General features: G+C 37.3%; 1 protein-coding gene across 1 annotated transcript; it reads left to right on the top strand.

Annotated features, from left to right (window-relative positions):
- Positions 1–1,362: 1,362 nt before the first annotated feature.
- Positions 1,363–16,274, top strand: LOC140730514 (uncharacterized). The gene is made up of 6 exons (XM_073051063.1): positions 1,363–1,681; positions 6,209–6,340; positions 8,433–8,591; positions 8,680–8,795; positions 10,842–10,947; positions 13,317–16,274. The coding sequence occupies exons 1-6, from the start codon at positions 1,436–1,438 to the stop codon at positions 13,320–13,322; spliced, it is 765 nt and encodes a 254-aa protein (XP_072907164.1). The 5' UTR covers positions 1,363–1,435; the 3' UTR covers positions 13,323–16,274.
- Positions 16,275–16,334: the final 60 nt, after the last annotated feature.

Raw genomic sequence — 16,334 nt, 5'->3', positions numbered from 1 at the left:
GATCACCCAATCACCCATTGTAGAGAAGGCTATATGATGCATACTGTATACAATACACTATATCAGAGGAAGTGCAAGTGTATTGCTTCATCTGGGAAGTCTGTTATGATTCCTGGATAGTGGGAAAGAAAAAGATGAAAGGATGTTCCCACACTTCCATTCCAATTCAAACCTCCATCTGTCTTCAGATGCTGTCCCTCAAGTGACGCAACATTTGTCCTGGTAACCCTAAGCTCAATGGTGCCTGTCACTTTAATTGTCCATCACACTCTCACTCTGTTGGTCTGTGAACACTTGCAGTTATGAGGCATTCAGAATCAAGGGATATGAAGAGTACAAGAAAGCACCACTGACTCCAATGACTAATCATGATAATATTGAATGGCATTGCAGCCTCTAGAAGCCTACTTCTTGCATTTTATTGACATAATTTCACAATTTTCACAAACAAACAATAGGTTCCTAAATAAACAAAGCTTTTTATTTAAATTATGCAGAATTTTTTTTTTAAAAAGATCATCTTAGCATCATGCCACAGGCAATGACGGCCTCTAATTTTAGGGTATACCCTTCAAATAGTTTGTGGATTAATCACCCACATCCATTGAAGAATTGAGTGTTATGGGGAAGTAGCACAGAAGAGGAGTTAAACCCAACACAGATCAGCCATGATCATATTGAATGTTGGGACAGGCTTGAAAGAGGCCTACTTCTGCTCTTATTTCCCTATAATTAGTTCTCAGCACCATAACCATATAACAGTTACAGCACGGAAACAGGCCATCTCGGCCCTTCTAGTCTGTGCCGAATGCTTACTCTCACCTAGTCCCATTTGACATTAAGCAACACATTTTACTGTATATTTCGATGTACTGAATGTGATAAAGCCACCAATTAGTAGATGTTTTAAATTGACTCCACCCTAATCTCAAATCATTGCTCTTCACCACTTGTATTGGTGATTTGAATGATGGCATCTGCAAAATGAAATAATATGTATTCATTTTTCCCTGTTATCCCTTGGAAATTAGATGAGCATACTTATTTCTTATAAATGACTTAATAATTATGGCAACTTTGCTAATTGTGTTTGAAAAAAAAATCATTTACCGCCATGACCTCTCATCTAAACTGAATATTGGGATACTATGTTCATTGAATGAAATTAAAGTATTACAGAAGCTTTATCTACACTATTTGCCAAGTTTGCAAGTTAATTTTGTTTGCATGGTCTCAAAACAGCCCATGTGTATTTTGATTATGCTTCATAATTTATTAACCATGAGAAATAAAGTTAAAATCAGGGAATAATGAATTATTTTTATTGTCCATTGTGTTGAATCTTTTGCATACTAGGAAGAAGCAACAAAGAAGGACCTTGACTGATGGTATTAATTTTGCAATTTGTGAATAAATATCTAACTTTAAATTGAACATGTCCAAAGTGAAATTAGGAGCAACAAGATCAACTGGTAATGTGAAACACAAAAATACATCTGCAGAGCCTGATCCATCAGCCAGGCAGCCTCCAGATTTTACAGGAATATCAGGTGTAAGCATGCCCATTCCAGAAACAAAATCATTGACTGCACATTTTGATGCCATTAAAGTACATAAAGGGCATACAAAGAAAAGTGGAAGTGAAAAAAAAGAAATTTCTGCTAAAGATGCTACAATTAAAGTAAGATGAATTTATCTTTATATCATGACTTGTCAACAAAATTGCCTTCAATTATCTTCAAAATATTTGAATCCAAATTGCTTTCTGTTAAATGCTGTTTCATTAGTGACTGCCAGTATGTCTACTTGAATATCTGATCTTCAGCCATCTATTTTTACCTGACAATTATGTCATTGTTGTTACATTGGTGTTTCCTAAAGTTATGAAAAATATGATTAACTCAGATTATTTGTAATTCTGAAAATTGTGCCGTAAAGAAAGGTTTTTATTTCAAACAAAGCTTTTCAATATGCAACCTTCTCCTAATATACTTCATAATTTATAGTGTGGTAATTTTGTTACATCCAATTTACACATGACAACGACGTGTGAACAGTAATTCAATGGAGTATTGTATGCAGTTCTTGTCACCTACCAACAGAAAGGTATCAATAAAATTTAAAGAATACAGATAAAATAACAAGGATATAAATTTGAGTTATTTGGAAGGGTTAAATAGGATGAGTGGAAATTTGATTGAGGGATACAAAATTATGTGTGATATAGATAGGGTAAATGCAAGTTTTTTCCACAGAGGTGAGACCACTGTAGATCTTGAGGTTATAGGTTAAGGATGAAAGATAAAGTATTTAAGGAAACTTGAAAGGGAACTTCTTTACTCAGTGGGTGGTGAGAGTGTGGAACTAGGTTCCAGCAGAAGTGGTGGATGCAGGTACAATTTCACCATTTTAGAGAAATTTGCATAAGTACATTGATGGAATGGGTGTGGAGGACTATATGGTCCAGGCATGGGTTGATGGGACTATGACCCCATAACCCATAACCCAAATACTGTCTATTTTGATGCCATTTGAGAAATAAACCAGGAACCTAGAATAACTACCTTGCTATTCTTCAATGTAACTTCATGGGATGTTTTGCAATCACCTGACATGACATCAAAGTCAGAGTTAAAGTTGAGTTTATTGTAATATGCTCAAGTACATATATGCCCAGATGCAATAAAAGTCTAGCATCAAATACTCAGTATTCACAATAAAAAAAGTATACACAATTTGTACAAGAACACATATGAAACATAGAACATTACAGTACAGTATATGCCCTTCAGCCCACAAAGCTATACTAACTTTTTAACCTCTTTTAAGTTCAATCTAACTCTTTCCTCCCACACAGCCCTTTATTTTCCTATCTATGTGCCTATCTAAAAGTTTCTTAAATGCTCGTAATGTATCTGCTTCTACTACCACCCTGGCAGTGCATTCCACACACCCACCACTTTCTGTGTAAAAACTTTCCACTGACATCACTGCTATATTTTACTCTAATCACCATAAAATTATGCTCCTTCATATTTGTCTCTCAAGAGAAAAGCCCTCGCTTGCTCAACCTATCTTCATAAGACATGCTGTTCAATCCAGGTAGCATTCTCGTAAATCTGAGTACCTTCTGTAAAGCTCCCACATCCTCTATAATGAGGCAACCTTGGGCACGCAGCATGGTAGTGTAGTGGTTAACATACCAATATTACAGTGTCAGTGACCCAGTTTAATATCTCGCCATTGTCTGTGGGGAGTTTGTGCATTCTCCATATGACTGTGTGGGTTCTTCTCCAGCTGCTCCGGTTTCCTCCCAAATCCCAAAGACGTATGGGTTAGTCAGTTAATTGGTCATATGGGTGTAATTGTGTGGCACGGACTCATTGGGCCGCAAGGGCCTGTTACTATACCGTATCTCTAAATAAATAAATAACTGGAACTGAGATGATATTCCAATTGTGGGCTAACCTGGGTTTTTTAAAGCTATAACATTACCTCATGGCTTTTGAACTCAATCACCCGACTAATAAAGGCATACATATGCTTTCTTAATAAACCTATCAACGTTCACGACAACTTTGAGGGATTTATGGATCTGGATCCCCCTGTTCCTCCAACTGCTAAGAATCCTGCCATTAACCCTGTATTCTGTCTTCAAATATATCTTTCCAAAGTGAATCACTTCATATTTTCCTGGTTTGAACTCCATTTACCACCTTTGAGCCCAGCTCTGCATCCCACCAATATCCCGGTATAAGCCTCGACAAAATCTCTACACTATCCACAATGCCACCAACCTTTATGTCATCTGAAAACTTACTAATCAACCCTCCCACTTCCCCATCTAAGTTATGGAAGTCATCTAAAAAGCAGGAGTGCCCAGAGCAGGTTCCTGTGGAACAGCTCTGATTACTGAACTCCAGGCAGAATATGTTTCAACTACAACCACCCTCTGCCTTCTATGGGTAAGCCAATTCTGAATCCACACAGCCAAGTTTTCCTGAATTCCATTCTCCCTGAATTTCTAAATGAGCCTATCATGGGGAAGCTTATCAAATGCCTTACTAAAATCCACATACACCACATCCACTGCTCTACCTCCATCAATGTACTTTGTCACATCCTCAAATAATACAATCAGGCTTGTGAGGCATGACATGCCTTTCACAAAGCCATGCTTACTATCCCTATTCAGACTATGCATATAAATCGTGCCTCTAAGAATGTTCTGCAATAGTTTACCCCCTAGTGAAGTAAGACTCATTTGCCTATTACTTACAAGGTTACCCCTAGTCCCTTTGCAGGACAAAGGAATAACATTTGCCACCCTCCAATCATTTGTTATTACTCCTGTGATCAGTGAGGATGCAAGGTTCATCACCAAAGGAACAGCAATCTCTTCCCTTTCTTCTCATAGGAACCTTGGATATATCCCATTGGCCCTGGAGACTTATCTATCCTAATATCCTTTTAAAATTCTAGCACATCTTCTTACTTAATGTCAACATGTTCCAGCCTATGCTGTCCATTCAAATGTCACGGTCCTTCTCACTGGTGAATACTGAAGCAGAATATTCATTAAGGACCTCCCCAATCTCCTCCAACTCCGGGCACATTTTTCCTCTTCTATCCCTGATTGGTGCTACCCTCACTCTAATCAGCTTCCTGTTCTTCATATACAGTACGTGTAAAACGCCTTGGAATTTTCCTTAATCCTACTCGCCAATGCCTCCTCATGCTGCCTTCTAGTTCTCCAAAGCCATTCTTAAGCTCCTTCTGGCTACCTTGTAACTCTAGAGCCCTGTCTGATTTTTGCTTCCTTAACCTCAATTAAGCCTGTTTCTTCCTCTTGACTAGATATTCCACTACTTTTGTCAACTTCACCAAGATCCTTTCCCTGCCTCAGTGGGACAAACATATCTGAAAGCTTGAACCAACACTAGGGCTAGTTTCATTCAATTTTTTACAATGGAATCTATTTTCTGCTAATGTTTTTGATATAGTTACTGTAGTGCTAACATAATAGTGATTTAGGTTCTTAACATGTATGTCATTTCCTTAAATGAATTTGTTGTATGTTGTATTCCTCTGATGTTTTTTTTTATCATGAACACTTTATTGAAGCAAAAGAAAGCTGCTGGAGGAACTCAGCCTTTCAAGCAGCATCTGTGGAGCTAAAGAGATAGTCATTACTGTGGTTCAAGGCCCTACATTTATTCTGAGCTCCTAGCAGCTTATACGAGGGGTGATTGTGGTCTTAGTTTGTGGTCTAAGGTAGAAGGAGTCAAATTTAGAAAACTTAGCACATCTATTTTTCAACATAGTCCCCTCCTACATTTACACACTTAGTCCAGCAGTCGTGGAGCATACGGATCTTGGACCTCCAGAAAGTGTCCACAGATGGGGTGATTGATAAGTTCATGAAGGAGATGAGTTACACAGCTCTTGTTACATGCACATGCAGTTCAACTCTTCGTGGGCTAAGTAGATGAGTTATTAACTTCAAACTTTCTGCATAATCACTCAAAGAGCTGACCTGCATGTGGATGTAACAAGAGCTGTGTAACTCATCTCCTTCTACCTTAGGTCACAAACTTATCAATCACCCATCTGTGGACACTTTCTGGAGGTCCAAGATCCGTATGCTGCATGACCGCTGGACTAAGTGTGTAACTGTAGGCAGAGACTATGTTGAAAAATAAATGTGCTAGGTTTTCTAAAACTGACTCCTTCTACCTTAGGCCACGAACGTATCAATCACCCCTCATATTTTGCTCGCAATTCCACACCTACATCTCTTGTGTTTACAAAATGAAAGTATATTGTTAATTTCAATATCTTCAGGTTACAAGTTTTGAAAGGCCACTGAAAAATTGTTGCTAAGTTAATTTCAAGGGGAAATATTTGGAAGTACCTCTATAAGAAGGAACATGAATGGTTTATTTACATGGCTCATGGAGCACAATCATAATTTGATGTTAATTGGGTAAATTTATGAAAATATGAAATAGTATGAATGTCAGTGGAGTTAACTGATACAGAGTTAATTATTCTGTGAATGGTAGCAACTATTATTATTTGAGAAAACTTCAGTCACTCCTAATTATTAGCCTGGAAATTACATGGATAAATCTTACAGGGGTTTATTCATTTCAGGGAGTTCTGTTTATCAAAATCATTTATCAACTAATCATGGATGTATCTGTAGGATTCCACGTATGATCAAAAACAACTGATGGAAAGGATTAGTATGCTAGAAAAAGAAAATGCACAGCTAAAAACACAACTAAAAGAAAAAGAAGTAACCATAAACAATATCAGTAAACAAATGCAACAGAAGGTAAGTGCTAAATAATAACATTTGTCAATACTGCAAGAAAGGAAACACTGCAATGAAGGCCTTCAGTTTCCTCTCTAATTTCCTTTAATAGCCAAGGGCACACTTCATCTGTATTTAGCAACGTATCCACCTTCAAAGATGATTAAGTTGCCACCCAATATTTTACAGTTGTGTACTTTAACTATAGCTTACCTCTCTTTTGGGAAGAAATACCAAAATATTCATTAAGAATCTATTACTTCTATCTATATGGAGTCATTGAGTCATACAGCATGGAAACAGGCTATTCAGCCCATTACAATGACCAGTGAGCACCAATCTATTTTAAGCCATCATCAAAATACATTGCCTTCGATGCCTAGGTGATTGAAGTATTTGTCTTGACACTTCATAAGTATTGTCAATAACTTGATTTCCACCATTCTCTCTGGCAGTGCATTTCGTTATGCATCACTGTTTGTTTGAAAGGGAACCCATCAGATTCCCTCTAAATCTCTCACCCCTTACCCTAAATCTATGTCCTCTAGTTTTTTAAAAAATCTCTGGTAAATGGAAAAGCTTCTTGCAAATGACTCTATTTAATCCCCTCATAACATTATTGTCTCAATCATATCACCAAGCGTTCTAGCATTTTCCTTCTTGCTGATGTTGATTAATCATTGTGTTGAATCTGCTTAGGAAACAAATCTACACTGTCCATCTGAACAGAGAATTTCAAAGATTCACTACCCTCTGAATATAAACAAAACCCTTCTGATGTGAGCATGCCATGTACGTGTGTACACACACACACACACACACACACTTACTTCTGTACTACCTTAAATTACTTGATTTCTTTGAAATCCAGTAATCTATTGATCTCTGATTTGAATGCAATGGAATTTTAAGCCTTTCCAGCCTTCCAGGATAGAGAATTTCAATGTTTCACCACTCTGAGTTAAGAAATATTTCCACCTTGGTGTACCCCTTGTTTTAAGACAGTGATGCTCCAGCTCTAGATTCCTTACCTAGGGTAAGCACTCTTCTTGCTTCTATCCAGTCAAATCTGCTAGATATGCTAACTCTCATCCTCCTAAATGCCAGAGAATGCATAAAGGTGTGATGAATCTACAGAAAAAGACTCTAGGAAAGACTATTGTGATAATAATGTATAATCATGAACACTGTCTCCACCTCAATGTAACATGATTCAGCATGGCTATTACATATGCTTTTATTGTCATGGAGAAAAAAAGATTAACTTAAAAAAAGAAATCTCCTTCTGCTGGACTGTTTTGTCTTTGGTTTAATTAGACAAATAAAAGTAGCATAAAGAGTTTTTTTCCTGATGGTTTAATGGATAAATGCATTGTGTGCTGTAGTTCAAATTGAATTAGACTCTGAGGAACCAAGGTTTCAGTTTTCTTTGATTTTTATGTTTGTGTTTAATAAATCAATGCTCTTGTTTGTTATAGGGTTATGGGTATATGGAATGAGCTGTCAGGGAAAGTGGTAGAGAGTGGTAGAAGTGGTAGAAAGTGTAATTGTACTGCTACAATTACAATATTTAAACAGATACATGGATTGGGAAGATTTAATTAAGGACCCAATGCAGGCAAATGGAACTAGTTCAGCTAGGTACCTTGGTTAACATGGACAAGTTGGACTGTTTCCATGCTGCACGGAACGATTGACGCTAGGATCATATGCTAGTCAGGATGGGTTAAAAGGGCCAGAGTTTCCTGTGTTCATTATTACTAATTATCCCTGTTGGTAAATAAGATTTGTGAAGCAAGTCAGACTCAAACTGTGATAGTTCTAACCTACAAACTGCCTGTACTCTTATACACACTAGAGGTTATTAGGAAAAGTTTTCACACAGATTGTACCTATTGTGAATCATTATTCTTATGTGGAGGGACAGGGGAGCGGTGAAATTAAGAAGATAAAATGAAAGAAGTCTATTGTAAAATATATTTCACTGGGCAGAAGGTAATGAGTACAATTTACATGACACAGACATAATGTACCAATAGTAATACTGGTGGCTGCAACATTTACTGGAGATTTTCTTTAGAAAGAAAGAAATATGTCTTAACATTTTTTTCAGATTTCTGAATACAACGATTTGGTTAAACTTGAATACCAATCCCATGAACGGTTAAAAGAAAGATTAAAACAAGCTGAAGCATTGGCAGCAGAAAAGTTCCACTGTCTTCATGAGTGTAGGAAGGAATTTGAAGAAAAAACTGAGCATCTCAAGAAGTTGGTTAGTAATTTTCAATGCAGCCTTTTAGAAGAATATGCAAAATCCACTTCATCCCAAAATTACTAAGCTTTTGGTTTGCTTAATATAGCATGAAGAAAAAATAGCCACAGTGACAAGAGAAAATGCGTCAGAAATCGCATGTAGAGATGAGAAGATAAGAAAATTGAAGCAACAAGTTACAGAAATCCTACAAGGAAAATCTTGGTATTTTTTCTTGTGCAAGTTTTTCCCCTATCCTTTTAGAGGTCCTGCTGGGGTATATCTGCATTAGTGCTAATAATCTTTGGGTGTCTCCCCTAAATATATGTCAACATAGGCAATAACTTAGAGAGGAGATATTGCTAAGTTGGAGATAATGGTATTAAACCTAATGCTACTTTTGTAGACTGTCATATGGAAACACCAAAACAATTGTGACATCTCCCCTATAGTATCGACAAAATTTGATTAAGACTCTCCTAAGTTTGCGTTACTTATATAACCTGGTATTCTTAACGAGTTTGGATTTTTTTGTTTCTTCAGGTGGTAGTCAAAATCGGTAAATTGAAAGTTATTTCATAGAGAACCTGACTTTTATATTCCCCAGTATTACACAAGTTAATGCTTGCAATGTTTTGTTTTGAATAAAAATTCTAATTGGTTCACTTTATGGTCATTGGTCAGTAATGGCTGCTTCAGGGTTGTTGAGGTGATACACAGCATGTGCAGAATCTAAGAGATGCATGTCAGAGAACTGTAGTAAAAAGAAGAATGTTGGAAAACAACAGCAGGAAAAACTAGATTAATTTTGTAGATGGGCAATGTCATGGTAGAAATTACCTGTTCTAATACAAATAGTGAAAAAGAACTATACAAAATTGTTGACTTTGATAAGAGTAGGGTAGAAATTGAGGCAAATGTCAGGAAAAGTTTGCATTCTTTAAGAATACAGGAATAAATATAAAATAGTCATCAATGTAATACTAAGAGTTGAGAGAAGGGACCTGAAGTGATTTCTACGATCCACAATCTCACATAAAGATGGGCATAGACTGGGCTCATTGTATTCTTTTAATTGCATTTTTTTTGATCTGGAGAATGTGAGTAGAGTTTAAAGAGAAGTTATTCAATGTGGGAGTAAATTTACTTGGGAGAATGAGTATGTTGATGGAGGAGAGAACCCACGGCTGTCCATAACTGTAAACAATTAATTACAGAAGAAATTTGCAAGTGTATGGATTTATGAAATTCAGAGAGGTGGTTGAAACAGCAAGATGAAAGTGGACAAGAGAAAAGTAAAATGTATGCTTAAAAACAATATAGAAAGGAAGAATGAAATGAATAGCAAAAGTAAAGAACACTTAAATGGAATTGTGTCAGATATTTTGCTTTATGCAAATTAACCCAAGAAAATAGCAGCAGGCTGTCCAGGCCCCTCAAACCTGCCCTACCATTCAATATGATTTGTGCTGATCTTTGCTTTGACAGCTTCTCTTTTGGGCCAGTTCCCCATAACCTGCAATCTCTTCATCTTTCAAATATTTAAACATTTCCAACATGCTCTGGGGTAGAGAATTCCAGATATTCATTATCCTCTGAGAAGAAATTTCAATTCATCTGTTTCAAATAAGCAGCCCTTATTTTGCAGCAATACCTCCTTGTTTGTGATTTTTCCTCTAATGTAAAGACCACAATGTCTACCACCAAGGGCTTGACACTTTTTTTAGGTAAGAAAACCAAAGTTGTGCATAGTATTCCAGATGAGGCCTTGCCAGCACGCTGTATAACTGTAACAAAATCTTCCTGTCCTTGAACTCTAACCGCTTTGCAAATACAGTGCCATTTGCCTTAACTACATGTTGGGCCTGCCTGCTAACTATTTATGATTCATACAGTACACCATATAGCTTGCCCTAATCTTCACATTGATAAATACCTCAGGAAAATCTAACACAAATAATACTTTGAAGCTATATTTAATATATTGCTCTGTGTTTTGGTATAAGAAAAAAAATCAGGGAGATGAAAAAAGGAGGTTCTGCACATGATAACATGATAAAAGTTGATAACATAATGGAGATATTATACTAATATTGAAAATGGATGCTTAAGAGATACTGAACCAATCAAATACAGTCTGCTTCCATAGCTTTGGGGTTTATTTCTGTTTGGTTGGAAAGATGTTTTGAATGCATTGACAGCCTAATTAAGAAAATTCTGATTCTTCACTTTAAAATGTATGTTATTCATTTGCTTTCCTGATCTTAAAAGGGAACGTCAGCAACAGTTGGATGAACTAAAAAAAGAAATAATACGTTTAACAGAGGAAGCAAGTACACTTCAAAAAAAACTTCAATTCCAACAATCTTTCAAAAAGGTATATTTTTGCAAGATATTATCAGCTCTTTTATTGTAGGTTTCTTAGTACAGTAGAATTACTTGAGTTTTGCCTTTTAGAATCTAGGATTTTCTAGAATCTCCATCTCTTTCTTCAAGTGTTCAAAATGTACCTGCCATTTACAACTGGTCGAGGAAGAAACGAGTATTAAATGTTGACTTTACTAGTAACACCAATATCAGAAGGATGAATTAGAACATTTAATCTCCACTTCTTGCCTCAATTCCTTTTAATTATCTTAAATGTCTTTTCAAAGTTTGAAGTAAATTTTATTATCAAAGTACATATATGCCACCATATACATCCCTGAGATTCATTTTCTTGTGGGCATATGCAAAAATTATGGCTCATGAACCTTTGGTTTCCTTCTCCTGAAGTCTATAATCAGTTCCTTGGTCTTGCTGACATTGAGTGAGAGATTGTTGTTGTGACACCACTCAGTCAGATTTTCAGTCTCCCTCCTATATGCTGATTCATCACCATCTTTGATTTGACTCACAAATCAGCAAACTTGAATATGGCATTGGAGCTGTTCTTAGCCTCACAGTCATAGATGTAAAGCGAGTAGAACAGGGGGCTAAGTGCAAAGCTTGTGGTGCACCTGTGCTGATGGAGATCATGGAGATGCTGTTGCCAATCTAAACTGACTGGGGTCTACAAATGAGTGTACCAACACTTTTACCACTGAAATAGGTTTTGATGAAATAGGAAAAATTATGAATTTTGAACAGCTTTGCGAAGATCCTCCTTAACCTTTTCAACTTAACCCTCACAACAGAAGTCCCACTATTCCCATTAAACAACTACTTTGTTTTTAAGATACTTCCTGTAATACTTCTAGGGAAGTTATTGGAGAAGATTCTTAGAAATAGGATATATTCACTTCCGGAATAGCATGGAGTTATTAGGGATAGTCAGCATGGTTTGTGTAGGGAGATGTCATGTATTTCAAACATGATTGAGTTTTTCTAAGGAGATGACAAAGATGACTGATGAGAGTAGGGCAGTGGAAGTTGTACGTGTGGACAATAGTTAAGCATTTGACAAGGTTCCTTATAGTAGGCTGGATTCAAAATTGGCTTGGTCATAGAAGACAGAGATAGTGATGGGTTTAATTCTGTTTGAAGGTCTTTAAACAGTGGTATTCCATAGGATTCCATATAAGCGATTTGCATAAAATGTAGGTGGGCTGATTAAAACGTTTTCAGATGACACAAACATTGACAATCTTCCTCATTATCCACAACTCTGCCAATGGATACAGAGGGATATAGACCAGTTGGAACTGCGGGCAGAGAAGTGGAAAATAGAGTTTAGTCCCATCAAGTGTGAGGTGTTACACTTTGGGAGGTCAAATGCAGGAGGAAAGTATACAGTAAATGGTAGGGCACTTGGAAGCACTGACTGACAGAGGGATCTTGAGACACATAGCTCCCTGAAAGTAGCAAAATAAGCAGAGTGAGTGGTAAAGAAGGCATGCAGCATATTTGCTTCATTGGTCAGGGCATCGAGCATAAAAGTTGGGAAGTCATGTTACAGTTGTGTAAAACTTTAGTTTGACCATATTTGGAGTATTATGTTTAGTTTTGGTGATTGTATTACAGAAGGCCGTGGAGGCTGATGAGGGTGCAGTAAATACCAAGATATTGCTGGATTAGAGAGTATGAGATCTAAGGAGAAGTTGTACTGTTCTCTCTGGAGTGCTTGAGGCAGAGGGCGACCTGGTAGAAGTATGTGAGAAGCATAGACAGGGTAGATTTTCCACAGGGTGGAAAGTCAAACTCGAGAAGGCATAGACTTAAGGCAGAGGTTCCAACCTGGAGCCCATGGACCCCTCGGTTAATAGTAGGAGTCCATGGCATAAAAAAGATTGGGAGCCCCTGATTTAAGGTGTGAGAGAGAAAGTTTAAAGGAGATTTGAGGGAATATTTTTAAAGTCAATATAGTACATGCCACCAGGAGAGGTGGAGGAAGCAGATACAGTAGCAATGTTTCAGACAGACGTGAACATAGAAGGCCAGAGGGATTATAAACCATATGTAGGAAGATGTGAAATCTAAATCTTCATTATTGTTGGAACAGATAGAGTGCTGTAATGCCTTTTCAGTGCTGTCACAAAATTCTGACTGGATCTGTCAACATTTCTAACTGATGAAGGGTCTTGGCCAGAAATGTCAACTGTCTGTTTTCCTCCATAGGTGCTGCCTAATATGCTGAGTTCCTCTAGCATTTGTGTTGATATACATTTCCAGCATCTGTAATCACTCCTGTCTTGTTCCTATGCTGTATTGTCTTTCTATGTACTAATCAATTTGCAAATAATTATGCAGTTTGTTGGTTTTCTTTAGGACTAAAAGCTGCAGATGCTTGTCATTGAACCTTGAAGACAATCTACCAATAACATTTAAAAAAGAGATGATGAACCACACTGAACCTTCCAATGCTTTGAACAGTTTGCAGCAAATACATCAAAACATCATGTTCATAAAATTATCTTATGCAGCTTCTGAAATTATAAATTCAAGTGGTACATTCAAACTACAAATTTATATTGATTGTTGTTTTGCTGTTGAGGGCACTTACTTAGAAAACCAAAATCCAGGCCCCAAAAAAAGATTAAAGACTAATTAGTGGTGTGGACAAGGTTAGAGACAAACAAGAGAACAGCTTCCAACTCCACCATAATCAACATTATTAGAACATGTGTTGTAGAAATATATATATATATCTCCAAAAAGGATTTAAATTTAAATTCTTGAAGGACCATCATATAATGAAGAGGCAGAAGGATCTAAATGTCAGGGATTTGGCAGCTGAAGGCATGGACACTTATGGTAGAGATATTTATCATGATTAAAGAGACAGGTTTAGAGTAGAAAGATCTTGAATGATTGTAGAACTGAACAAAATTTAGAAACACTGCTGGTATTGGTTTATCTCAGTAAATGTGACAATAATAAAATGAACATTTTTTTGTTTTGCATACTATCCAGATTATTCCATACATAATTCATCAAGACAGTAAAAAAACCAGAATGCAGAATAAAGTAACACAAACAAAATACTGGAGGAATTCAGAAGGTCAGGCAGCATCAATTGAAATGAATAAACACTTGATGATTTAGACCGAGGCCCTTCTCCAGGACTGAAATAGGAGGAGGAAGACACCAGAATAAAAAGGTGAGGGGAGGGAAAGAAGGCTAGCTGGAAGGTGATAGGTGAAGCCAAGAGGGTGTTAAAGGTAAAGGGTTGGAAAAGAATCTGGTAGGAGAGGAGAGTGGATCATAGGAGAAAAGGAAGGAAATAGAAAGGAAGTACAGAATGTACTGCAGTTACAGAGAGAATGCAGTGCAGATAGACAAGTGCAAGGGCCATGATGATGACCAAATATTCATTTTTAGCATCAAGTTTGCTAACATAATCAGCAACATGTTTAATATCACTAACATATGTTGTGAAGTTTGTTGTTTTGAGACAGGTTTTGAATCTTGTTGATTAGAATGAGCTGCCTGAAGTAAATATTGCTGTTGACCAGATGGTCCAATACTGAGTGGAGAGCCAGAGCCAGAATGGATGACACTTCATATCAGATGTTCCTGGTCTGGTGAACAGGACTGGGACAGAACAACCACATCTGTGCACCATAATGAGTTAACTATAGAACAGTAGCTGCCATTGAGGGATCTGAATACAAGATTGAAAACTACAAAGTGGAGGCTTGCTTAATTAGGGTAAATGCAAATCAAAGTAACGAAGCAGAGTGATTAAGACTTGCAAGTTAGGATATGGGCCCTAGAGTTCCATTGTCCTTGCATATGCCAATGAGAAAGGCCGATGAGGAATTAATTGGAATAATCCAAATGAAGGGCAGCAAAAACATTGAAGAATAATAAACAAGGTAGTAAAAAGGAAGAAAGTCTGAAATTTAGATGGAGAACAAAATCGATGGCTTTGGTCTTCCTAATACTAATTGGGGGTAATTTCCATTCATTCAGCCCTATGTATTGGAAGGTCATAATTGAGAAACAGAAGGGACAAAAGAAATAGAAGTAGAGCCAAGTGGTATCAGTGCAGATATGAAATCCAGAACTTTATATGATGCTGATGAGAGGCAACAGATATTCTGGCAAACATGATGCATGGTAACCATTATAGATGATTCTTACGACTACAATCATTACCAAAGAATGGAAACAAAACCTAGAACCTGAAACCTCTGTTAAATGATGGCAGAAAGGTGTTAAGAGGAGGATAGTGTGATTAAAACAAAAAAAAGCAATGGACAAGGAGAGGAGGATTAACTTAGTCACATCGGATGCTAGTTGTATCTTTGACAAAGCTAAAAACTTGTCTCAATGTATTCCAGGAAGAACGTCTATACATTTAGGAGCTTCCATGTTAACTAGCAAGACAGATTGAAAAGTGTTGATGACAGATTTGGAGGCAAGGCCCAATCACCCAAAAGTTAACTATATCAGCCAACACAGATATCAGGAAGGGAAGGTACGTGGTCAGAAATTTAACAGGAAGGGCCGAAGGAACTAACGTCATCTCTGAATTCCACCTAGCATGAGGAAGAACGATTTGAGTAACATTTCTGCATTTCTCAAAAAAAAAGATGGTAATATTACGGTGTATTGGCCTTCATCAATTGCGGAATTGAATTTCGGAGCCGAGGTGTAAGTTGCAGCTATGTAGGACCCTGGTCAGACCTATTTGGAATCCTGTGCTCAGTTCTGGTCGCCTCACTACAGGAAGGATGTGGAAGCCATAGAAAGGGTGCAGAGATTTACAAGATGTTGCCTGGATTGGGGAGCATGTCTTATGCAAACAGGTTGAGTGAACTCAGCCTTTTCTCCTTGGAGTGACGGAGGATGAGAGGTGACCTGATAGAGGTGTACAAGATGAGAGGCATTGATCATGTGGATAGTCAGAGGCTTTTTCCTAGGGCTGAAATGGTTACCACAAGAGGACACAGGTTTATGGTGCTGGGGAGTAGGTACAGAGGAGATGTCAGGGGTAAGTTTTTTTACTCAGAGAGTGGTGAGTGCGTGGAATGGGCTGCTGGCAATAGTGGAGGGGGCGGATACAATAGGGTCTTTTAAGAGACTTTTGGCTAGGTACATGGAGCTTAGAAAAATAGAGGGCTATGGGTAAGCCTAGTAATTTCTAAAGTAGGGACATGTTCGGCACAACTTTGTGGGCCGAAGGGCCTGTATTGTGCTGTAGGTTTTCTGTGTTTCTATCATTGTGATTAATTGTTCATTACCATATCAAAATTAGTTCAAACAGATCAAAACAAGTATTAACAATAAAATTTAATCTCTTGCCATTATTACAAGTTTTTGGGACATTCCCCTTTGTGT

The sequence above is a fragment of the Hemitrygon akajei genome, chromosome 7 (assembly GCF_048418815.1).
Source record: "Hemitrygon akajei chromosome 7, sHemAka1.3, whole genome shotgun sequence".
In the NCBI taxonomy this organism is placed as follows: domain Eukaryota; kingdom Metazoa; phylum Chordata; class Chondrichthyes; order Myliobatiformes; family Dasyatidae; genus Hemitrygon; species Hemitrygon akajei.
Note: the sequence above shows the minus strand (reverse complement) of the source record. Positions and strands in the feature narration are given on the sequence as shown.

What these genes read in the sequence shown, in the direction of transcription:
- LOC140730514 (XM_073051063.1), top strand. Translation starts at nt 1,436, where the DNA reads ATGTCCAAAGTGAAATTAGGAGCAACAAGATCAACTGGTAATGTGAAA. An exon ending in CTAAAGATGCTACAATTAAA is followed by an intron (nt 1,682 to 6,208) that starts GTAAGATGAATT and finishes ATGTATCTGTAG; the next exon opens with GATTCCACGTATGATCAAAA. An exon ending in ATCCTACAAGGAAAATCTTG is followed by an intron (nt 8,796 to 10,841) that starts GTATTTTTTCTT and finishes TGATCTTAAAAG; the next exon opens with GGAACGTCAGCAACAGTTGG.